Genomic DNA, 25,967 nt, shown 5'->3' with positions numbered 1-25,967 from the left:
GCAAATCGAATCAGCTTCTTTTCCCTTCTGAACGGATTTCACATACTTCCTGCATTCCTGTTTCTGAAGAATAAAAAAAACTTGCTGCAGATTCCTTAAGAGAGAACCTAGTGCGCGTAATATGTGCACAGTTGAGAAGCGATTCCGCTTTTTTCCTGCTGTAGTGATCTTAGCTTGTGACAGAACTTCAACCCATCCACTGCCAGCGAGCCAGGTCCCGAAAGCCTTTAATGCCGCCTGCTCGATGTGAAGACCACTAAGCATGACTTCCAGCTTATCTTCCTATGTACGATTCTTCTGAGCCCACTCGACTGTTTTTGCTAAAGCAAAGAGCGGCTGATCGCAAGCAATAACCACAGTTTGTCCCGGACTTACATGGTGCTTGCACGAAATATTCGTTTCCCCTAAGTGGCCTGTCCCCCCTAAAAGAAACAGCATTTTCTGTCCTACAATCGTACTAGCAATACCACATCTCGAGCGCTTTTCAAAATCACCTGGTTAAGCGTTTTGAATTTGGTAGTGTTTTACTACCTTATTGATACTTATGTTTGCAGGACTTAATTTTCGCGATTTTCGCAAATCGCGAAATTAAAGATCCCGCGACCCGCGAAAAATTTATTTTTAAAGATTTTTAATTATTGTATTTTTAGGTTTTTAACGTATTTTTTGGCCAAAGTACGGTAAGTCCGGCGAATCGAAATATTCCCCTTCCATTTTCGCGAAACTAAATTCTCGCAATAAAAATTGTACTACGTGGTATGACTTAGCCCATGAGGCATTGTGCCTCAAACGCGTCTCAGATATTCTCTCTCCTGCATCTGGCTCTGGTAAGTCTATGTGAAGTTCTTTAGTCTCATAAAACTCTGCAAATCCTATCAAGGGTGAAATATCCAGCACCGCGGTTGCTCAGTTTCGAGTTTGCTGGAAATTCACTATTCTCGCTTGTATGTTCTTGGCAAAAAAAAAAAAGTTTAAACAACGGCCCAGTAATACCAGCTGGTCACTGAAAATCCGTTAACAATTTTCCCTTTTGCCTGTGCTAAAATGCCACTGCGAAAATAATATTGCCACAACACGGGCAAAGGAAGACAATTTAAAACCGGCAAGTAACAAATTTGCATACAATTTTTGCACGCATAATTATCCACTAGTTTTTGTATTTGTTTGTATGAATGGCTCATTAATACATCAAAATTTATTTTTTTAGAAGTAAATGTTTAAATTAATACCACATTTTCACTTTTTGCACAAATGATTGAGTCATTCCTGAGTTACTAAAAGATGGCGTACGTCTTCGCGGGGGGTCTCAGCGAGAAAAAACTAGAACACCATTTACAGGTAATACGGTGAGAACCGAGAGTGGTTCTATAGCAGAAGTTAATCACCATGCATATCTCTATTGATCTGGAAAATATGAGATTAGTAACAAAAATGACACAATTTTTCAGCTATGCCGCCGGACTACTGTGTATAAACAAGCGCCATTTTATGTTTCTTAAGGGATGGACCATTATTTTCTTGAAGGGGGGAGGGGATGAAAAATTTTCCTCTGCAAACTTTTTTTTTTAGTTTATGCACCTCTGCAAACATTTTTTTTCGAAATTCTAACTATTTTTTGTTATACGTATCGTGTTTGCAGACAATTTATTTTGTCTTTTTAGGCCCTGCAAACAATTTTTTTCAATATATTTCATCCTCCCCCTCCCCTCCAAAAAAATAATGGTCAGTCCCTAGATAGAAAAATGTAAAGTGACAGTTTGGAGGGAGAAAAATAAGAAAAGTTATTGCCATTTCAGTGTTAAGTTACTTATAAGAAAGAAGATAACAACAACAACAACAACAACAATCTTTTATTTCGTGCCCAGAAGAGTTTTACATTAAGTAAATACGTGCAAGAGTAATAATTAACAATAAAAAAGAGCACAGCCACTTAGAAATAGCTAAGGCTAATCGAGCTAAGTGGCACTTAAATTGATATCCGTTATTTTATTTAGATTGATCAATGTTTATTACATACACATATAAGTAAATTATAACTACTCACATATAAGTTAATTATAACAACTAATAGAGTGATTTCATTTAACCAGTGAAACAATATCTTACAGTTAGTGCGTAGTAGTAAAAAAACAACAAGAAAACAAAGGAATAAGTGTCAAAAAGTATCTTAAAGTGTAACAACTATTTCAGGGGTTTAGTGAAATCACTCTATGCAGTTCCTAATAAAAAAATGAAGCAACCACTGAGTGGTGGAAATGGTAAAATTATTTCTCTTCCACTACAATATGCTGTATACAGAGTTGTTCTCTTGAAGTACAACTTGAGAATTCAAACACATTGACCTACACTTCATGCTTAGATTTTTCAAACGATAAAAAAAAAACTTTATGGCTGTTTTAGACTATTCTCTTGGAGTGCTATTATTTTGATCGTGAAGATGCTTTACATCCCCATGTTATAATTTTTTAATTTAAAAAAATCTACAATATACATCTAGGAAAAAGTAGCCTTGATTACCATAAAAGTCCCCCCAGCAGGGGGTGGGGGTGGGGGTGGGTGTTGGCAGTAGGGAAGGGCTTATTTCGTTTAAAGACCTTCTAAGAGGGAGCTTTTGATAGAAAGGGCAGCTTTTTAATGTTTAAGTGATGTTCAGCAACACACTTTTACAATAATTAAATAGTAACAAAAAGATAATGCGGTAGATAAACAATTTTTGGGTTTAAAAGAAAGGGGTTTATGGCTTAAATATCCACAGTGCAAAGAGCATTGAATATCAGAGTATCAGATAAAAACAAATACTCTGATTGGCTGAATTTTGTTATAACATGAAAATGATAGTATTTTCGTGTGTTTGCACATGTTTTTTTAGCAAAACAAAAGCACTGTTCACGAGAAAATCAGTGGTGTATACTTTGCTGTAATAAAAAACATCAATAAGTGTGCATATAGCTCACTGTTGATACCATCCTGAATAGTTTACACAAAGCCAAACAATTGAATTTCGAAAAAAATGAGTGATTCGATATCCTCAACAATAAAGATGTCCTGTCTTTATACACTTATGGTTATGGTTATGGACTAGCCTACTACACAGATGCTCTTTGGGCTTGTCACACAATCCTTTCTTCCTCGTGGGGAGGAACCCTTGACAAGCCCAAAGGACGTTTGCGGTGGAGGCTAGATTATGGCCTTTAATTTGCTACTATTGCTACAGTAATGTGAACGCCCATTTTGCTTGTGTTATGAAACCGGCTCTATCTATAAATGTACCGGTAGCTGCAATTGTAAAAATGTTAATAAAAGATAAGGTCTACAATCTTGGACAAAACTGTTGAAACACTTAACAAACTTCCACCTTTTTAGCCAACGGAGTTCAGTTTTGCTACCCCCCTTCCCCCCATTTCAATGTTGGTAATGCTTTAGTGTTTTTAAAACAAAGCCTGTGGAGCCGCAAACCACAAGAAACAACATTGAGTAGGGGGAAAGGGGGATAAGATATTTTAACCCGCTTGCAAGTCAAGTCATTTGCGAAAAATGCGTGAAATGCGTATGTGTCAACAAGTTTTGTCCAAGATTGTAGTTCACTGATTGTTTTTCATTCACCCAAACTTTAAGAACCTTTACTACATCCCATCTCTTAAGATCCTTCTCTTTCAAAAATTCAATCAATTTGCCCACAGTTGCTTCATTTTCATTTTTCCAGGACCATATTTTCAGAATTTCATGAGTGGGATTTTTCAACTGTTCTACACATACTCTGGTGAGTCCAACTTTCTCTGCAAGCATTCTGAAGTCATCAAATCTCTCTCGTTTGCCATTCAACATCTTGCAGACTCGGGAGTACACTCTCAAAGGGATCTCTTTTACATTTGTGGAGAGCCGCGTCTGCACCTGACTGGCACTTTGCTTCACCCCTCCATCCACCACATCACATTTGACATTCTCGTTTGTCTTGCTGGCAGAGTTCTCATGTAATAAGCTTGCCTCTTGATCTTTAAGACGAAGATGAAAATGAATATTTAAACTGTTTAATCTAAATAATTTTAGACAGTAAAATCACAGAAGATGACAAAAGTATAAGATTTTATACAGTTTGTTAATGTACAAGTATAATACCCAACATGTTTAATTAATTTAAACATTTTTATTTATTTATTTTGTCACACAAACAAAAAATATAATTATGAAGAAATAGATAATATAAATCAATATACAAGATAATAATTAATATACAAGACTACAATATAATATAAGACTATTTAAGATAGAAACAAAATGGTGAGGGAACCTAATAAAAAACCACGGGGCTTGTAAGCTTAGGTTCCATCACAAGAAAAAGAGATGACTGGTTCAGGTATTTAAATAATGACAAGACTTAATAGAAGACAGAGTTAATAATAATCAATAATATATGCTTTAAGTTTTCTTTTAAAAGATGTCACTTATGAAGGGCCCAAAATTTCAGGTGGTAGTGAATTAAAAAATTTAGGACCTTGAAAGAATACGGAGAATTGTCGGATATTTGTTCTACATAATGGTAGACGAAAGGAGTTTGCATGCCTTGTGTTATAACGATGCATTTGATTGTTGATTGTGAATATATTCTCAAATTTTTGAGGGAGAATAGCGTTCTTAAACGAGAACATAAACTGACCCAAGTGCATTAAATGAATATAAAAGCAAGTAAAGCTATATCACGTGCTGAACATGCAATGGGATCATATAGCTATTACGCAATGTTGATGAGTGACAAAAGACATTACGATCTGAGAACTAAACGATAAAAATAAACAAATAATTGTTACATAACGTTTATACATGTGACAAGCCACGTTTTTCACGAGATCGCAAGTGTTGAAGCAATAATAATGAGAGACCCTTTCATCACCCACAGCGGAAAGAAATCCCTTGAGAAATTAAAACAGTCCCTTGAGAGTTAACAAGAATGCGATTCCTTCCGGTTCAACATTTAGGCCCACATAACTGCTATTCTCCTTCATTTTGCTTGTAAACAAGCAAAAAACGTCGAAAAAACTAGATCTAAAAATTATACCGATAGATTTAGAGATTTTAACCGCTATGCTAGGCTTGCATCAGTATATCAATTTGAGTGGCATGCATTTACAAACATAAAGTCTTTAATTCTAGTAGCTTACAGTACTTAGCTCCAATTTCTGTATAGTAAAATGGTTAAGGGTATTGCTGCTTCCCACTTGATGGGATGCTAGTCCTTTGTATGTTACTTGCCAGAATCTGCCAGGTTGGCCCAACAATTTTTTATAGTCTGGACCCAGTTGTTCAAAGGGCTGGTAATGCTGACAATGCTAGGTGTGTTGGGAAAATCACCACTTAGTGGGTAGCAGTTTACAAAGCATATTTAAAGGGCTCGAGACTAACTTTTTTTGCTAATTAGCATAGTGGCTAGTGACATATACGATTTTACTAGCCACTAACCAATTTTCTACTAGCCAGAACTTTGAAGCAAATCGGCAGAGGCACTGCTGTCTTCTCTTCTTCTCTGGCTCTCTCATTACTGTTTTTATCAGCCGAAGTATTTTTCTTGTTTTCCTTATTACTTTTTTTCACTTCCACTCGCGGATACCCTTGGATATTTATCAAAGATGCATCACGTCAAATACGAACTTGTTTTGCTTCCCGTTCACACGTGGGCCTCGTACTACAATCTCGGACAAAACTGGTTGAAACAAACGCATAATTTTACCCATTTTTCACAAATGTCCTGACCAACAAGCGGAAAATATTTTATCCCCCTCTCCCCCTACTCAATGTTGTTTCTTGAGGCTTGTGGTTCGACAGGCTTTGTTTTGAAAACACTACAGCATTAACAACAACATTAAAACGGGGGAAGAAGGGTTGAAAACTGAACTCTGTAGGATAAATTAGTGGAAATTTGCTAAGTGTTTCAACAGTCTTGACCAACATTGTATCCGCCCTTGACTAAATGCCGCAAATTAGAGCAGAAATATTAATAAACACCGCACTCGAATAAACGCCGCATCATGATGCGGCGCTTATTCCAATAATAGAGTCAAAAAGCAAATAATAATCAGTTATCAACTTTGAGCAAACCTCAAAAGAAATATTTTCCTTGATTGAAACAATGTTTTAAGATATTGAGAATACCTTTCCGGACAAGCATTAAAACATTATTTTTCTGTTTTTAAAATTCCAATGTTCAGTTACCATACTATTGTTAGCAAGAAATTACAGCGCGGCTACTATTACCGGGGTCACCCAGACAAAGTTAACCAATTACAAAGTAAAACAGAAACAATAAATTTCAGCATTTTTTCTTTCATCCAATGAAATGTCGAGTACAGAACAATGTATGGCGCTGGTTTTTCAACTAGTTTTTCAACAATCGCGTCCCTTTTGAACTTGAGTAGTTGTGACAGCACGAATTGGAAAGTAAATATCAGCGATGATAGTGAAGTTCGAAACTGTGTAAAAACAGGGAAAGCAACGGCCGTGCCATTTGTCTCCAGAAAAAAAGTGCGTGGCGGAGGTTGCTCATGACAATTTCAAACTATTTCCTCTACGGCATCAACCAGAGTTAGAATTTGTTAGAATCTCTATGACATCATGCCTTTCCAATCCCTCCTCACTCAGGACATCCATAAACTTCTTGACAGTTGCTGCACCAGTTGAAGACCATTTTTTAAGGATATGATCAGTTGGATTATCCTGCTGTCCTAGATATTCTACCTCATCCGTTGTAAGTCCAACTTTTTCTCCAAGCATTCTAAAGTTATCAAAAAGCAGCCTGCGTATGTGTAACTTTAAGCAAATTTTAGCATGTACTCGGTAAGGTATCGCAGTGATTGCAGTCATCAGGCAAGTGATATAGTCTAATGTAAGTGAATAAGAATCAAATAGATGTGTTATAAATTGTATAAAATTATGTGCTGGCACATAGTTCTAAGTATATCTTTTCTAAAAGTTCTACCTCAGAAAAATGATAACCAAAGCAGCAACTTCCCTTGCTAGACCAAACTGCTATTTGGAACTTTGTTTAAAAAGTTAAGATATTTCACTTTAAAAAAAATTAATAAACATAAAAAAGTAAATAAACATAATTCATTATAGTTTTTAGTTTGCTACAATGTACTTGCTGCCATAAGCCACACAAGATTACTATAACTGTTTTGTTAATAAATAATAGGAGCTATTGTTTACCAATAACAGAAGCAAAATAAATTATAAAGTAAATGGTTTGAACCCAGGAGTATCAGTAGTTCGTAGAGTGTGATCGTCCGGGTGAGAGTAGTTCTGAGAAGAACTGTTGTTGGTGACTGACGTTTCGACAACCTGAGCGGAAGTCATCTTCAGAGTCAAGTGAAAAGTTGTTGTCAGTCGATGATGTTATAAGTCTGGTCCGTTGAAGCTGATTGGTCAGTTAAGCCGTGATGTTATTGGCTGTAAGACTCGTGTAAAGTTTGTCATCAGTAATTGGTCAGTTTCGATCCGTCTATTGTTAGTCTAATTAAGTCGTTTTGTTCCGTCTATTGTTAGTCAAATTAAGTCGTTCTGTTGGCGGTTCGTTTGTCGCTTCTGTTTACGTCGTGAATAAGTCGTTTGTAAGGTGCCGGTAGTTGTTGACATCTGTTGATAGGCGTCTGTTCTGAGTTTGTGTACCAGCTTTCCAGAGACAGTCGTTGAAAATAGTTAGTACTGTAGGTTAAGCATTCAGCAGAGTCCCAATCGATTTTGTGTTTAGTAAGTCGGTGGTGTTCAGAATATGTGGTGCTCAGAATATATTTATTCACATTTTTGTTTTCAAATAAACCTGGTTTTCTCGAAATCTAGATTGACTCTTGGTATTTATTTTTGGATATTTAAAAGGATAGTAAATTGACTAGCTGTTGACGAAATTTTAGAAAAATCTGAAAGGGTATTTTCAATTGAATCAAGAATAAAGTTTTCAGAAATCTTAATTTCATTTTAATATGAAATAGGCGCTTTTAAATTGTTTCGTAGTATTTACGCACAGTTATTCAAAAATATTGTCTTAGCCATTCGCAGAGTTCCTTTGTTGTTAAAAACGCTTACACCATCAAAAACCATTTAATAAAAGCGAGAAAGGTTTTGCTTTTATTTGTTAAAATACCAACTGCCAATTGTAGAAAACTACGAGTTACAAAAAACCTCATGGGGGTGATTTACTCTTAAACGCTCTTACAGATTTTTGTAGATAACTTCGTTCAATTTTGTAGTGGGCGTTCCCGTCGGGGATCCTCTGGGCTGTTTCTTAATAACAAAAGGCCGGGCCCCGAATAAACGCCGGGTCTCCAAGTTGTATTTGAGAATAAACCCCTTAGACAATTATTAAAGGTTGAATATGCTTTAAAAATAACGTCTAATTATATAGCTGTCAAAAATAATGAATAAAAATCATTTCTTAGAAACATAGGGCTTGAAAAAACTCCTGAATTCAAATAAACGCCGGCCCTATAGGGCCAAGTTTGAAATAAACGCCGGGGGCGTTTAATCGAGAAAATACGGTACTAAGTCATCTCTTTTCCGTAATCCCTTGTTCGTACGTATAACCAGTCTGTGGAACGCAATACCGATCGCAATAAGATCGGAGGTGAGGTTAGCATCCTTTAAGAATAAGTTAAAATCGTATTTTTATGAAAGACTACGTGCAATATTTAATCACGATGACATACGTACGTATAAATTAGTTTGTCCAAAGTGCCGCGGTGTAAATACTGTTGTACGTTGTTCTTGTTAGCTCTTTTCTTTGGAATATTTATTTCTTTTTGTTTTCATTGTTATTTATATTGGGGTTCTAGGGCGAATTTGTAAAATAAAATAAATAAATAATATTTCGTCTACAGGTAGTCAATCTTCTACACTTTAACATATCAAAAAATGAACAACAAGAGTCAATCTAGATTTCGAGAAAATCAGGCTTGTTTGAAAACAAAAGAAAACGACAATCGTTGCAGCTATGATAGCCATTGTGACTAAGTGACCAGTTAAAAATTAAACTTTGGTCATTTTGATCATTATGGTGTATTTTGACAGAAATCGAACATTGGCTTCCTAGATAATTTTAATTTCCATTTTCAAAAAGACCACCCCAGGCTAAATAAAACTACATCGGGCCTCCTGAAAACCGCTTTCAGTGTTACCGTACGTGCATTAGAGCTTTCTTTCAACATCCATCTTTTGCCATTGTCCTTTGACGTGCTGTTTGAAATGAGCAAATCAAAACTGATGCATTCTGTTTGTTTCATGCACATGCGACACACACAAAAAAGTTCAGAAGGTCATGCTAGTGGGCTGTGATTAGTGGATTTTGATCCGTCATGTCCTTAGTGTAAGGACAATCAAAGAATGGAACTCACTTAGCGCAGACTTAAAACGGAGCCCAAGTGTTAACTTTTTTAAGCGTTCTCTTTTTAAACAAATTTTAAATAATCAAATCCATACGCAATCATTCATGTAATTTTCATTCTTAATTGTCTTATTGCATTTATTGTTGTACATAGTTTTATCTCAATCAATCTATTTTTAAAGTTTATACCATTGTTATATTTCCGTTATTGTTATATTTTTGTAAGGGCCACAAGGTTATCAGTTTGATTACTGTCAGGTGTCACCCTCGTTAAATAAAGTCCTACTTACTACTTCCTACTTACTACGGCCCTACAATATCATCCACCTCTCCGTACTGATTTTCTTCCATTCTCAGCCATCTTGACGACTTCACAAACAAGTAGACGTCACAAAGGTCATGTGATGTGTCTTTTGGCCACACGCCACTGTGACAAAATTTTTGCCACAAAAGCGCGTATTTTGAACGAAAGAAAAGGCATTTTAGACTTTTTTGAACGATTTTAAACGCTTAAACAGTTCTTTATACATATTAAACGAACAAAAAAGCGAAATAAAACCTTTCGTGTCATGCACACTGGATGTGATATAATACATCGTTCTTGACAAATAGGACATAAGGAAATGCAAAAAACAAGGAAGTAAGCATAACTTTTGGAAACTTCGCGTTAATTTAATAATGTGTAAAGTTTATTGGATTTGTTACAGGATTTGACCAATCATCAAATGGAAATAAAGGCTTTTTCTTAATGCCTAAAATTCTGTGCGAGAAGTGGAATTAATTTCACACATTTCTTTTCCAAACATACACTAAACCCTTAAGAGTTTCAAGAAACATTTTAACCCTTGTTTTAGCACTCGACAACAATTATAGAACTTTACCAAAACCTCCAAAAATAGTTTTTATCTCAGTTCATTGATTGAGTAGTGTTTTCTCTCAAAAAACTAATTAGTTAAATGGTTTTTCTTAATGAGTTCCTTGACTTCTCGTAAAAACACATGACTTTATCAACTGGCAATATTTTACTTTAATCTCGGGTACTCTACAGAACATGGCAGTGCTTTACTCATATTAAAGTACAAATATGATCTTTACTGCAGTGCTCCTTTTATAAAAAAAACATCACACAACTTTGACTAATTGCAGAATTTGAATTTTTAGTTTCAGCGCATTTAGTATCTCGTTTTTATGGTTCTTTCTAGTAATAGTGCACATTTTCATTTTTTTCATTGCGCTTTACATACATTTGAGGGAATGAGATCAGAGTTCAAGGAACCTGTCACTGCCGCTATCAGTCCATTTATTATCATACCTCACCCACGAAAAACAAACGTGTCAGAGAGAGTTGTGTTTAGCTTACTTTGACACCCTTAAGACGGCAGATAGAAACAGATTGTGATTGCACAGAAAAACTCATTTTCATGATTGCATGATTGCAGTAAAATGAAAAATATCACTTACCATGCTCTTGAGCTGCTAGGTTTCCACTGCTTCCACTACCTGCTTCACCTGCAACTGTGCCAGCCACTCTCAGTGCTTGCTCAGATGAAGACTCCTGACTGGATGGGCTCTGATAATCCACGAAATCGCTTGGTGGCATTTCTTTAATTGGCGAGGCCTCTTCTTTGACTGCAGATTGCTTTGAATACACAACACTGGAAACTCCACCTAAAATAAAAATACAATGTGTAACAAGCTGCTTCCCAAGCTTCTCTGAATGTTGAAAGAGTGTTGTATAAGTTTATAGCACCAATCACTTATTCAGTAAATGCAAATCTAAAGTAAACAATTACTTTCAAGACATTGCTAAACTGTTGTAAAACTAGTTTACTGAATTGTCTGTTTCTGGAACATGCACAGCAATTGAAAATTAATTTGACTGCTATTTGGAACTTTGTTTAAAAAGTTAAGATATTTCACTTTAAAAAAAATTAATAAACATAAAAAAGTAAATAAACATAATTCATTATAGTTTTTAGTTTGCTACAATGTACTTGCTGCCATAAGCCACACAAGATTACTATAACTGTTTTGTTAATAAATAATAGGAGCTATTGTTTACCAATAACAGAAGCAAAATAAATTATAAAGTAAATGGTTTGAACCCAGGAGTATCAGTAGTTCGTAGAGTGTGATCGTCCGGGTGAGAGTAGTTCTGAGAAGAACTGTTGTTGGTGACTGACGTTTCGACAACCTGAGCGGAAGTCATCTTCAGAGTCAAGTGAAAAGTTGTTGTCAGTCGATGATGTTATAAGTCTGGTCCGTTGAAGCTGATTGGTCAGTTAAGCCATGATGTTATTGGCTGTAAGACTCGTGTAAAGTTTGTCATCAGTAATTGGTCAGTTTCGATCCGTCTATTGTTAGTCTAATTAAGTCGTTTTGTTTCGTCTATTGTTAGTCAAATTAAGTCGTTCTGTTGGCGGTTCGTTTGTCGCTTCTGTTTACGTCGTGAATAAGTCGTTTGTAAGGTGCCGGTAGTTGTTGACATCTGTTGATAGGCGTCTGTTCTAAGTTTGTGTACCAGCTTTCCAGAGTCAGTCGTTGAAAATAGTTAGTACTGTAGGTTAAGCATTCAGCAGAGTCCCAGTCGATTTTGTGTTTAGTAAGTCGGTGGTGTTCAGAATATGTGGTGTTCAGAATATATTTATTCACATTTTTGTTTTCAAATAAACCTGGTTTTCTCAAAATCTAGATTGACTCTTGGTATTTATTTTTGGATATTTAAAAGGATAGTAAATTAACTAGCTGTTGACGAAATTTTAGAAAAATCTGAAAGGGTATTTTCAATTGAATCAAGAATAAAGTTTTCAGAAATCTTAATTTCATTTTAATATGAAATAGGCGCTTTTAAATTGTTTCGTAGTATTTACGCACAGTTATTCAAAAATATTGTCTTAGCCATTCGCAGAGTTCTTTTGTTGTTAAAAACGCTTACACCATCAAAAACCATTTAATAAAAGCGAGAAAGGTTTTGCTTTTATTTGTTAAAATACCAACTGCCAATTGTAGAAAACTACGAGTTACAAAAAACCTCATGGGGGTGATTTACTCTTAAACGCTCTTACAGATTTTTGTAGATAACTTCGTTCAATTTTGTAGTGGGCGTTCCCGTCGGGGATCCTCTGGGCTGTTTCTTAATAACAAAAGGCCGGGCCCCGAATAAACGCCGGGTCTCCAAGTTGTATTTGAGAATAAACCCCTTAGACAATTATTAAAGGTTGAATATGCTTTAAAAATAACGTCTAATTATATAGCTGTCAAAAATAATGAATAAAAATCATTTCTTAGAAACATAGGGCTTGAAAAAACTCCTGAATTCAAATAAACGCCGGCCCTATAGGGCCAAGTTTGAAATAAACGCCGGGGGCGTTTAATCGAGAAAATACGGTACTAAGTCATCTCTTTTCCGTAATCCCTTGTTCGTACGTATAACCAGTCTGTGGAACGCAATACCGATCGCAATAAGATCGGAGGTGAGGTTAGCATCCTTTAAGAATAAGTTAAAATCGTATTTTTATGAAAGACTACGTGCAATATTTAATCACGATGACATACGTACGTATAAATTAGTTTGTCCAAAGTGCCGCGGTGTAAATACTGTTGTACGTTGTTCTTGTTAGCTCTTTTCTTTGGAATATTTATTTCTTTTTGTTTTCATTGTTATTTATATTGGGGTTCTAGGGCGAATTTGTAAAATAAAATAAATAAATAATATTTCGTCTACAGGTAGTCAATCTTCTACACTTTAACATATCAAAAAATGAACAACAAGAGTCAATCTAGATTTCGAGAAAATCAGGCTTGTTTGAAAACAAAAGAAAACGACAATCGTTGCAGCTATGATAGCCATTGTGACTAAGTGACCAGTTAAAAATTAAACTTTGGTCATTTTGATCATTATGGTGTATTTTGACAGAAATCGAACATTGGCTTCCTAGATAATTTTAATTTCCATTTTCAAAAAGACCACCCCAGGCTAAATAAAACTACATCGGGCCTCCTGAAAACCGCTTTCAGTGTTACCGTACGTGCATTAGAGCTTTCTTTCAACATCCATCTTTTGCCATTGTCCTTTGACGTGCTGTTTGAAATGAGCAAATCAAAACTGATGCATTCTGTTTGTTTCATGCACATGCGACACACACAAAAAAGTTCAGAAGGTCATGCTAGTGGGCTGTGATTAGTGGATTTTGATCCGTCATGTCCTTAGTGTAAGGACAATCAAAGAATGGAACTCACTTAGCGCAGACTTAAAACGGAGCCCAAGTGTTAACTTTTTTAAGCGTTCTCTTTTTAAACAAATTTTAAATAATCAAATCCATACGCAATCATTCATGTAATTTTCATTCTTAATTGTCTTATTGCATTTATTGTTGTACATAGTTTTATCTCAATCAATCTATTTTTAAAGTTTATACCATTGTTATATTTCCGTTATTGTTATATTTTTGTAAGGGCCACAAGGTTATCAGTTTGATTACTGTCAGGTGTCACCCTCGTTAAATAAAGTCCTACTTACTACTTCCTACTTACTACGGCCCTACAATATCATCCACCTCTCCGTACTGATTTTCTTCCATTCTCAGCCATCTTGACGACTTCACAAACAAGTAGACGTCACAAAGGTCATGTGATGTGTCTTTTGGCCACACGCCACTGTGACAAAATTTTTGCCACAAAAGCGCGTATTTTGAACGAAAGAAAAGGCATTTTAGACTTTTTTGAACGATTTTAAACGCTTAAACAGTTCTTTATACATATTAAACGAACAAAAAAGCGAAATAAAACCTTTTGTGTCATGCACACTGGATGTGATATAATACATCGTTCTTGACAAATAGGACATAAGGAAATGCAAAAAACAAGGAAGTAAGCATAACTTTTGGAAACTTCGCGTTAATTTAATAATGTGTAAAGTTTATTGGATTTGTTACAGGATTTGACCAATCATCAAATGGAAATAAAGGCTTTTTCTTAATGCCTAAAATTCTGTGCGAGAAGTGGAATTAATTTCACACATTTCTTTTCCAAACATACACTAAACCCTTAAGAGTTTCAAGAAACATTTTAACCCTTGTTTTAGCACTCGACAACAATTATAGAACTTTACCAAAACCTCCAAAAATAGTTTTTATCTCAGTTCATTGATTGAGTAGTGTTTTCTCTCAAAAAACTAATTAGTTAAATGGTTTTTCTTAATGAGTTCCTTGACTTCTCGTAAAAACACATGACTTTATCAACTGGCAATATTTTACTTTAATCTCGGGTACTCTACAGAACATGGCAGTGCTTTACTCATATTAAAGTACAAATATGATCTTTACTGCAGTGCTCCTTTTATAAAAAAAAACATCACACAACTTTGACTAATTGCAGAATTTGAATTTTTAGTTTCAGCGCATTTAGTATCTCGTTTTTATGGTTCTTTCTAGTAATAGTGCACATTTTCATTTTTTTCATTGCGCTTTACATACATTTGAGGGAATGAGATCAGAGTTCAAGGAACCTGTCACTGCCGCTATCAGTCCATTTATTATCATACCTCACCCACGAAAAACAAACGTGTCAGAGAGAGTTGTGTTTAGCTTACTTTGACACCCTTAAGACGGCAGATAGAAACAGATTGTGATTGCACAGAAAAACTCATTTTCATGATTGCATGATTGCAGTAAAATGAAAAATATCACTTACCATGCTCTTGAGCTGCTAGGTTTCCACTGCTTCCACTACCTGCTTCACCTGCAACTGTGCCAGCCACTCTCAGTGCTTGCTCAGATGAAGACTCCTGACTGGATGGGCTCTGATAATCCACGAAATCGCTTGGTGGCATTTCTTTAATTGGCGAGGCCTCTTCTTTGACTGCAGATTGCTTTGAATACACAACACTGGAAACTCCACCTAAAATAAAAATACAATGTGTAACAAGCTGCTTCCCAAGCTTCTCTGAATGTTGAAAGAGTGTTGTATAAGTTTATAGCACCAATCACTTATTCAGTAAATGCAAATCTAAAGTAAACAATTACTTTCAAGACATTGCTAAACTGTTGTAAAACTAGTTTACTGAATTGTCTGTTTCTGGAACATGCACAGCAATTGAAAATTAATTTGACTGCTATTTGGAACTTTGTTTAAAAAGTTAAGATATTTCACTTTAAAAAAAATTAATAAACATAAAAAAGTAAATAAACATAATTCATTATAGTTTTTAGTTTGCTACAATGTACTTGCTGCCATAAGCCACACAAGATTACTATAACTGTTTTGTTAATAAATAATAGGAGCTATTGTTTACCAATAACAGAAGCAAAATAAATTATAAAGTAAATGGTTTGAACCCAGGAGTATCAGTAGTTCGTAGAGTGTGATCGTCCGGGTGAGAGTAGTTCTGAGAAGAACTGTTGTTGGTGACTGACGTTTCGACAACCTGAGCGGAAGTCATCTTCAGAGTCAAGTGAAAAGTTGTTGTCAGTCGATGATGTTATAAGTCTGGTCCGTTGAAGCTGATTGGTCAGTTAAGCCATGATGTTATTGGCTGTAAGACTCGTGTAAAGTTTGTCATCAGTAATTGGTCAGTTTCGATCCGTCTATTGTTAGTCTAATTAAGTCGTTTTGTTTCGTCTATTGTTAGTCAAATTAAGTCGTTCTGTTGGCGGTTCGTTTGTCGCTTCTGTTTACGTCGTGAATAAGTCGTTTGTAAGGTGCCGGTAGTTGTTGACATCTGTTGATAGGCGTCTGTTCTAAGTTTGTGTACCAGCTTTCCAGAGTCAGTCGTTGAAAATAGTTAGTACTGTAGGTTAAGCATTCAGCAGAGTCCCAGTCGATTTTGTGTTTAGTAAGTCGGTGGTGTTCAGAATATGTGGTGTTCAGAATATATTTATTCACATTTTTGTTTTCAAATAAACCTGGTTTTCTCAAAATCTAGATTGACTCTTGGTATTTATTTTTGGATATTTAAAAGGATAGTAAATTAACTAGCTGTTGACGAAATTTTAGAAAAATCTGAAAGGGTATTTTCAATTGAATCAAGAATAAAGTTTTCAGAAATCTTAATTTCATTTTAATATGAAATAGGCGCTTTTAAATTGTTTCGTAGTATTTACGCACAGTTATTCAAAAATATTGTCTTAGCCATTCGCAGAGTTCTTTTGTTGTTAAAAACGCTTACACCATCAAAAACCATTTAATAAAAGCGAGAAAGGTTTTGCTTTTATTTGTTAAAATACCAACTGCCAATTGTAGAAAACTACGAGTTACAAAAAACCTCATGGGGGTGATTTACTCTTAAACGCTCTTACAGATTTTTGTAGATAACTTCGTTCAATTTTGTAGTGGGCGTTCCCGTCGGGGATCCTCTGGGCTGTTTCTTAATAACAAAAGGCCGGGCCCCGAATAAACGCCGGGTCTCCAAGTTGTATTTGAGAATAAACCCCTTAGACAATTATTAAAGGTTGAATATGCTTTAAAAATAACGTCTAATTATATAGCTGTCAAAAATAATGAATAAAAATCATTTCTTAGAAACATAGGGCTTGAAAAAACTCCTGAATTCAAATAAACGCCGGCCCTATAGGGCCAAGTTTGAAATAAACGCCGGGGGCGTTTAATCGAGAAAATACGGTACTAAGTCATCTCTTTTCCGTAATCCCTTGTTCGTACGTATAACCAGTCTGTGGAACGCAATACCGATCGCAATAAGATCGGAGGTGAGGTTAGCATCCTTTAAGAATAAGTTAAAATCGTATTTTTATGAAAGACTACGTGCAATATTTAATCACGATGACATACGTACGTATAAATTAGTTTGTCCAAAGTGCCGCGGTGTAAATACTGTTGTACGTTGTTCTTGTTAGCTCTTTTCTTTGGAATATTTATTTCTTTTTGTTTTCATTGTTATTTATATTGGGGTTCTAGGGCGAATTTGTAAAATAAAATAAATAAATAAATAAATAATATTTCGTCTACAGGTAGTCAATCTTCTACACTTTAACATATCAAAAAATGAACAACAAGAGTCAATCTAGATTTCGAGAAAATCAGGCTTGTTTGAAAACAAAAGAAAACGACAATCGTTGCAGCTATGATAGCCATTGTGACTAAGTGACCAGTTAAAAATTAAACTTTGGTCATTTTGATCATTATGGTGTATTTTGACAGAAATCGAACATTGGCTTCCTAGATAATTTTAATTTCCATTTTCAAAAAGACCACCCCAGGCTAAATAAAACTACATCGGGCCTCCTGAAAATCGCTTTCAGTGTTACCGTACGTGCATTAGAGCTTTCTTTCAACATCCATCTTTTGCCATTGTCCTTTGACGTGCTGTTTGAAATGAGCAAATCAAAACTGATGCATTCTGTTTGTTTCATGCACATGCGACACACACAAAAAAGTTCAGAAGGTCATGCTAGTGGGCTGTGATTAGTGGATTTTGATCCGTCATGTCCTTAGTGTAAGGACAATCAAAGAATGGAACTCACTTAGCGCAGACTTAAAACGGAGCCCAAGTGTTAACTTTTTTAAGCGTTCTCTTTTTAAACAAATTTTAAATAATCAAATCCATACGCAATCATTCATGTAATTTTCATTCTTAATTGTCTTATTGCATTTATTGTTGTACATAGTTTTATCTCAATCAATCTATTTTTAAAGTTTATATCATTGTTATATTTCCGTTATTGTTATATTTTTGTAAGGGCCACAAGGTTATCAGTTTGATTACTGTCAGGTGTCACCCTCGTTAAATAAAGTCCTACTTACTACTTCCTACTTACTACGGCCCTACAATATCATCCACCTCTCCGTACTGATTTTCTTCCATTCTCAGCCATCTTGACGACTTCACAAACAAGTAGACGTCACAAAGGTCATGTGATGTGTCTTTTGGCCACACGCCACTGTGACAAAATTTTTGCCACAAAAGCGCGTATTTTGAACGAAAGAAAAGGCATTTTAGACTTTTTTGAACGATTTTAAACGCTTAAACAGTTCTTTATACATATTAAACGAACAAAAAAGCGAAATAAAACCTTTCGTGTCATGCACACTGGATGTGATATAATACATCGTTCTTGACAAATAGGACATAAGGAAATGCAAAAAACAAGGAAGTAAGCATAACTTTTGGAAACTTCGCGTTAATTTAATAATGTGTAAAGTTTATTGGATTTGTTACAGGATTTGACCAATCATCAAATGGAAATAAAGGCTTTTTCTTAATGCCTAAAATTCTGTGCGAGAAGTGGAATTAATTTCACACATTTCTTTTCCAAACATACACTAAACCCTTAAGAGTTTCAAGAAACATTTTAACCCTTGTTTTAGCACTCGACAACAATTATAGAACTTTACCAAAACCTCCAAAAATAGTTTTTATCTCAGTTCATTGATTGAGTAGTGTTTTCTCTCAAAAAACTAATTAGTTAAATGGTTTTTCTTAATGAGTTCCTTGACTTCTCGTAAAAACACATGACTTTATCAACTGGCAATATTTTACTTTAATCTCGGGTACTCTACAGAACATGGCAGTGCTTTACTCATATTAAAGTACAAATATGATCTTTACTGCAGTGCTCCTTTTATAAAAAAAAACATCACACAACTTTGACTAATTGCAGAATTTGAATTTTTAGTTTCAGCGCATTTAGTATCTCGTTTTTATGGTTCTTTCTAGTAATAGTGCACATTTTCATTTTTTTCATTGCGCTTTACATACATTTGAGGGAATGAGATCAGAGTTCAAGGAACCTGTCACTGCCGCTATCAGTCCATTTATTATCATACCTCACCCACGAAAAACAAACGTGTCAGAGAGAGTTGTGTTTAGCTTACTTTGACACCCTTAAGACGGCAGATAGAAACAGATTGTGATTGCACAGAAAAACTCATTTTCATGATTGCATGATTGCAGTAAAATGAAAAATATCACTTACCATGCTCTTGAGCTGCTAGGTTTCCACTGCTTTCACTACCTGCTTCACCTGCAACTGTGCCAGCCACTCTCAGTGCTTGCTCAGATGAAGACTCCTGACTGGATGGGCTCTGATAATCCACGAAATCGCTTGGTGGCATTTCTTTAATTGGCGAGGCCTCTTCTTTGACTGCAGATTGCTTTGAATACACAACACTGGAAACTCCACCTAAAATAAAAATACAATGTGTAACAAGCTGCTTCCCAAGCTTCTCTGAATGTTGAAAGAGTGTTGTATAAGTTTATAGCACCAATCACTTATTCAGTAAATGCAAATCTAAAGTAAACAATTACTTTCAAGACATTGCTAAACTGTTGTAAAACTAGTTTACTGAATTGTCTGTTTCTGGAACATGCACAGCAATTGAAAATTAATTTGACTGCTATTTGGAACTTTGTTTAAAAAGTTAAGATATTTCACTTTAAAAAAAATTAATAAACATAAAAAAGTAAATAAACATAATTCATTATAGTTTTTAGTTTGCTACAATGTACTTGCTGCCATAAGCCACACAAGATTACTATAACTGTTTTGTTAATAAATAATAGGAGCTATTGTTTACCAATAACAGAAGCAAAATAAATTATAAAGTAAATGGTTTGAACCCAGGAGTATCAGTAGTTCGTAGAGTGTGATCGTCCGGGTGAGAGTAGTTCTGAGAAGAACTGTTGTTGGTGACTGACGTTTCGACAACCTGAGCGGAAGTCATCTTCAGAGTCAAGTGAAAAGTTGTTGTCAGTCGATGATGTTATAAGTCTGGTCCGTTGAAGCTGATTGGTCAGTTAAGCCATGATGTTATTGGCTGTAAGACTCGTGTAAAGTTTGTCATCAGTAATTGGTCAGTTTCGATCCGTCTATTGTTAGTCTAATTAAGTCGTTTTGTTTCGTCTATTGTTAGTCAAATTAAGTCGTTCTGTTGGCGGTTCGTTTGTCGCTTCTGTTTACGTCGTGAATAAGTCGTTTGTAAGGTGCCGGTAGTTGTTGACATCTGTTGATAGGCGTCTGTTCTAAGTTTGTGTACCAGCTTTCCAGAGTCAGTCGTTGAAAATAGTTAGTACTGTAGGTTAAGCATTCAGCAGAGTCCCAGTCGATTTTGTGTTTAGTAAGTCGGTGGTGTTCAGAATATGTGGTGTTCAGAATATATTTATTCACAGTTTTGTTTTCAAATAAACCTGGTTTTCTCGAAATCTAGATTGACTCTTGGTATTTATTTTTGGATATTTAAAAGGATAGTAAATTGACTAGCTGTTGACGAAATTTTAGAAAAATCTGAAAGGGTATTTTCAATTGAATCAAGAATAAAGTTTTCAGAAATCTTAATTTCATTTTAATATGAAATAGGCGCTTTTAAATTGTTTCGTAGTATTTACGCACAGTTATTCAAAAATATTGTCTTAGCCATTCGCAGAGTTCCTTTGTTGTTAAAAACGCTTACACCATCAAAAACCATTTAATAAAAGCGAGAAAGGTTTTGCTTTTATTTGTTAAAATACCAACTGCCAATTGTAGAAAACTACGAGTTACAAAAAACCTCATGGGGGTGATTTACTCTTAAACGCTCTTACAGATTTTTGTAGATAACTTCGTTCAATTTTGTAGTGGGCGTTCCCGTCGGGGATCCTCTGGGCTGTTTCTTAATAACAAAAGGCCGGGCCCCGAATAAACGCCGGGTCTCCAAGTTGTATTTGAGAATAAACCCCTTAGACAATTATTAAAGGTTGAATATGCTTTAAAAATAACGTCTAATTATATAGCTGTCAAAAATAATGAATAAAAATCATTTCTTAGAAACATAGGGCTTGAAAAAACTCCTGAATTCAAATAAACGCCGGCCCTATAGGGCCAAGTTTGAAATAAACGCCGGGGGCGTTTAATCGAGAAAATACGGTACTAAGTCATCTCTTTTCCGTAATCCCTTGTTCGTACGTATAACCAGTCTGTGGAACGCAATACCGATCGCAATAAGATCGGAGGTGAGGTTAGCATCCTTTAAGAATAAGTTAAAATCGTATTTTTATGAAAGACTACGTGCAATATTTAATCACGATGACATACGTACGTATAAATTAGTTTGTCCAAAGTGCCGCGGTGTAAATACTGTTGTACGTTGTTCTTGTTAGCTCTTTTCTTTGGAATATTTATTTCTTTTTGTTTTCATTGTTATTTATATTGGGGTTCTAGGGCGAATTTGTAAAATAAAATAAATAAATAAATAAATAATATTTCGTCTACAGGTAGTCAATCTTCTACACTTTAACATATCAAAAAATGAACAACAAGAGTCAATCTAGATTTCGAGAAAATCAGGCTTGTTTGAAAACAAAAGAAAACGACAATCGTTGCAGCTATGATAGCCATTGTGACTAAGTGACCAGTTAAAAATTAAACTTTGGTCATTTTGATCATTATGGTGTATTTTGACAGAAATCGAACATTGGCTTCCTAGATAATTTTAATTTCCATTTTCAAAAAGACCACCCCAGGCTAAATAAAACTACATCGGGCCTCCTGAAAACCGCTTTCAGTGTTACCGTACGTGCATTAGAGCTTTCTTTCAACATCCATCTTTTGCCATTGTCCTTTGACGTGCTGTTTGAAATGAGCAAATCAAAACTGATGCATTCTGTTTGTTTCATGCACATGCGACACACACAAAAAAGTTCAGAAGGTCATGCTAGTGGGCTGTGATTAGTGGATTTTGATCCGTCATGTCCTTAGTGTAAGGACAATCAAAGAATGGAACTCACTTAGCGCAGACTTAAAACGGAGCCCAAGTGTTAACTTTTTTAAGCGTTCTCTTTTTAAACAAATTTTAAATAATCAAATCCATACGCAATCATTCATGTAATTTTCATTCTTAATTGTCTTATTGCATTTATTGTTGTACATAGTTTTATCTCAATCAATCTATTTTTAAAGTTTATACCATTGTTATATTTCCGTTATTGTTATATTTTTGTAAGGGCCACAAGGTTATCAGTTTGATTACTGTCAGGTGTCACCCTCGTTAAATAAAGTCCTACTTACTACTTCCTACTTACTACGGCCCTACAATATCATCCACCTCTCCGTACTGATTTTCTTCCATTCTCAGCCATCTTGACGACTTCACAAACAAGTAGACGTCACAAAGGTCATGTGATGTGTCTTTTGGCCACACGCCACTGTGACAAAATTTTTGCCACAAAAGCGCGTATTTTGAACGAAAGAAAAGGCATTTTAGACTTTTTTGAACGATTTTAAACGCTTAAACAGTTCTTTATACATATTAAACGAACAAAAAAGCGAAATAAAACCTTTCGTGTCATGCACACTGGATGTGATATAATACATCGTTCTTGACAAATAGGACATAAGGAAATGCAAAAAACAAGGAAGTAAGCATAACTTTTGGAAACTTCGCGTTAATTTAATAATGTGTAAAGTTTATTGGATTTGTTACAGGATTTGACCAATCATCAAATGGAAATAAAGGCTTTTTCTTAATGCCTAAAATTCTGTGCGAGAAGTGGAATTAATTTCACACATTTCTTTTCCAAACATACACTAAACCCTTAAGAGTTTCAAGAAACATTTTAACCCTTGTTTTAGCACTCGACAACAATTATAGAACTTTACCAAAACCTCCAAAAATAGTTTTTATCTCAGTTCATTGATTGAGTAGTGTTTTCTCTCAAAAAACTAATTAGTTAAATGGTTTTTCTTAATGAGTTCCTTGACTTCTCGTAAAAACACATGACTTTATCAACTGGCAATATTTTACTTTAATCTCGGGTACTCTACAGAACATGGCAGTGCTTTACTCATATTAAAGTACAAATATGATCTTTACTGCAGTGCTCCTTTTATAAAAAAAAACATCACACAACTTTGACTAATTGCAGAATTTGAATTTTTAGTTTCAGCGCATTTAGTATCTCGTTTTTATGGTTCTTTCTAGTAATAGTGCACATTTTCATTTTTTTCATTGCGCTTTACATACATTTGAGGGACTGAGATTAGAGTTCAAGGAACCTGTCACTGCCGCTATCAGTCCATTTATTATCATACCTCACCCACGAAAAACAAACGTGTCAGAGAGAGTTGTGTTTAGCTTACTTTGACACCCTTAAGACGGCAGATAGAAACAGATTGTGATTGCACAGAAAAACTCATTTTCATGATTGCATGATTGCAGTAAAATGAAAAATATCACTTACCATGCTCTTGAGCTGCTAGGTTTCCACTGCTTCCACTACCTGCTTCACCTGCAACTGTGCCAGCCACTCTCAGTGCTTGCTCAGATGAAGACTCCTGACTGGATGGGCTCTGATAATCCACGAAATCGCTTGGTGGCATTTCTTTAATTGGCGAGGCCTCTTCTTTGACTGCAGATTGCTTTGAATACACAACACTGGAAACTCCACCTAAAATAAAAATACAATGTGTAACAAGCTGCTTCCCAAGCTTCTCTGAATGTTGAAAGAGTGTTGTATAAGTTTATAGCACCAATCACTTATTCAGTAAATGCAAATCTAAAGTAAACAATTACTTTCAAGACATTGCTAAACTGTTGTAAAACTAGTTTACTGAATTGTCTGTTTCTGGAACATGCACAGCAATTGAAAATTAATTTGACTGCTATTTGGAACTTTGTTTAAAAAGTTAAGATATTTCACTTTAAAAAAAATTAATAAACATAAAAAAGTAAATAAACATAATTCATTATAGCTTTTAGTTTGCTACAATGTACTTGCTGCCATAAGCCACACAAGATTACTATAACTGTTTTGTTAATAAATAATAGGAGCTATTGTTTACCAATAACAGAAGCAAAATAAATTATAAAGTAAATGGTTTGAACCCAGGAGTATCAGTAGTTCGTATAGTGTGATCGTCCGGGTGAGAGTAGTTCTGAGAAGAACTGTTGTTGGTGACTGACGTTTCGACAACCTGAGCGGAAGTCATCTTCAGAGTCAAGTGAAAAGTTGTTGTCAGTCGATGATGTTATAAGTCTGGTCCGTTGAAGCTGATTGGTCAGTTAAGCCATGATGTTATTGGCTGTAAGACTCGTGTAAAGTTTGTCATCAGTAATTGGTCAGTTTCGATCCGTCTATTGTTAGTCTAATTAAGTCGTTTTGTTCCGTCTATTGTTAGTCAAATTAAGTCGTTCTGTTGGCGGTTCGTTTGTCGCTTCTGTTTACGTCGTGAATAAGTCGTTTGTAAGGTGCCGGTAGTTGTTGACATCTGTTGATAGGCGTCTGTTCTAAGTTTGTGTACCAGCTTTCCAGAGTCAGTCGTTGAAAATAGTTAGTACTGTAGGTTAAGCATTCAGCAGAGTCCCAGTCGATTTTGTGTTTAGTAAGTCGGTGGTGTTCAGAATATGTGGTGTTCAGAATATATTTATTCACAGTTTTGTTTTCAAATAAACCTGGTTTTCTCGAAATCTAGATTGACTCTTGGTATTTATTTTTGGATATTTAAAAGGATAGTAAATTGACTAGCTGTTGACGAAATTTTAGAAAAATCTGAAAGGGTATTTTCAATTGAATCAAGAATAAAGTTTTCAGAAATCTTAATTTCATTTTAATATGAAATAGGCGCTTTTAAATTGTTTCGTAGTATTTACGCACAGTTATTCAAAAATATTGTCTTAGCCATTCGCAGAGTTCCTTTGTTGTTAAAAACGCTTACACCATCAAAAACCATTTAATTAAAGCGAGAAAGGTTTTGCTTTTATTTGTTAAAATACCAACTGCCAATTGTAGAAAACTACGAGTTACAAAAAACCTCATGGGGGTGATTTACTCTTAAACGCTCTTACAGATTTTTGTAGATAACTTCGTTCAATTTTGTAGTGGGCGTTCCCGTCGGGGATCCTCTGGGCTGTTTCTTAATAACAAAAGTACTAAGTCATCTCTTTTCCGTAATCCCTTGTTCGTACGTATAACCAGTCTGTGGAACGCAATACCGATCGCAATAAGATCGGAGGTGAGGTTAGCATCCTTTAAGAATAAGTTAAAATCGTATTTTTATGAAAGACTACGTGCAATATTTAATCACGATGACATACGTACGTATAAATTAGTTTGTCCAAAGTGCCGCGGTGTAAATACTGTTGTACGTTGTTCTTGTTAGCTCTTTTCTTTGGAATATTTATTTCTTTTTGTTTTCATTGTTATTTATATTGGGGTTCTAGGGCGAATTTGTAAAATAAAATAAATAAATAAATAAATAATATTTCGTCTACAGGTAGTCAATCTTCTACACTTTAACATATCAAAAAATGAACAACAAGAGTCAATCTAGATTTCAAGAAAATCAGGCTTGTTTGAAAACAAAAGAAAACGACAATCGTTGCAGCTATGATAGCCATTGTGACTAAGTGACCAGTTAAAAATTAAACTTTGGTCATTTTGATCATTATGGTGTATTTTGACAGAAATCGAACATTGGCTTCCTAGATAATTTTAATTTCCATTTTCAAAAAGACCACCCCAGGCTAAATAAAACTACATCGGGCCTCCTGAAAACCGCTTTCAGTGTTACCGTACGTGCATTAGAGCTTTCTTTCAACATCCATCTTTTGCCATTGTCCTTTGACGTGCTGTTTGAAATGAGCAAATCAAAACTGATGCATTCTGTTTGTTTCATGC

General features: G+C 35.1%; 2 protein-coding genes across 4 annotated transcripts in view; both read right to left on the bottom strand.

The window, feature by feature from the left end:
• Positions 1–1,833: 1,833 nt before the first annotated feature.
• LOC144634548 (uncharacterized) overlaps positions 1,834–25,967 on the bottom strand; it is a 66,428-nt gene continuing 42,294 nt past the window's right edge. The window contains exon 4 of the mRNA XM_078493543.1: positions 1,834–2,342. The gene's annotated coding sequence lies outside the window, so the exon portion shown is untranslated. The remainder of the gene's footprint in view (positions 2,343–25,967) is intronic.
• The window catches only part of LOC144634481 (uncharacterized), a 51,512-nt gene continuing 27,378 nt past the window's right edge, over positions 1,834–25,967 (bottom strand). For all 3 annotated transcript variants that reach the window (XM_078493448.1, XM_078493440.1, XM_078493455.1), the window contains exons 9-14: positions 23,532–23,738; positions 19,294–19,500; positions 15,056–15,262; positions 10,826–11,032; positions 3,574–3,992; positions 1,834–3,308 (exon numbers count right to left, since the gene is read on the bottom strand). In XM_078493448.1, coding sequence (XP_078349574.1) covers positions 3,294–3,308; positions 3,574–3,992; positions 10,826–11,032; positions 15,056–15,262; positions 19,294–19,500; positions 23,532–23,738 — 1,262 coding nt within the window. In that variant the 3' untranslated portion in view covers positions 1,834–3,293. The remainder of the gene's footprint in view (positions 3,309–3,573; positions 3,993–10,825; positions 11,033–15,055; positions 15,263–19,293; positions 19,501–23,531; positions 23,739–25,967) is intronic.

Source organism: Oculina patagonica, chromosome 1 (genome assembly GCF_052425735.1).
Source record: "Oculina patagonica isolate OP01 chromosome 1, crgOcupat, whole genome shotgun sequence".
NCBI lineage: Eukaryota > Metazoa > Cnidaria > Anthozoa > Scleractinia > Oculinidae > Oculina > Oculina patagonica.
This window is presented reverse-complemented; position numbering and strand designations above follow the sequence as displayed.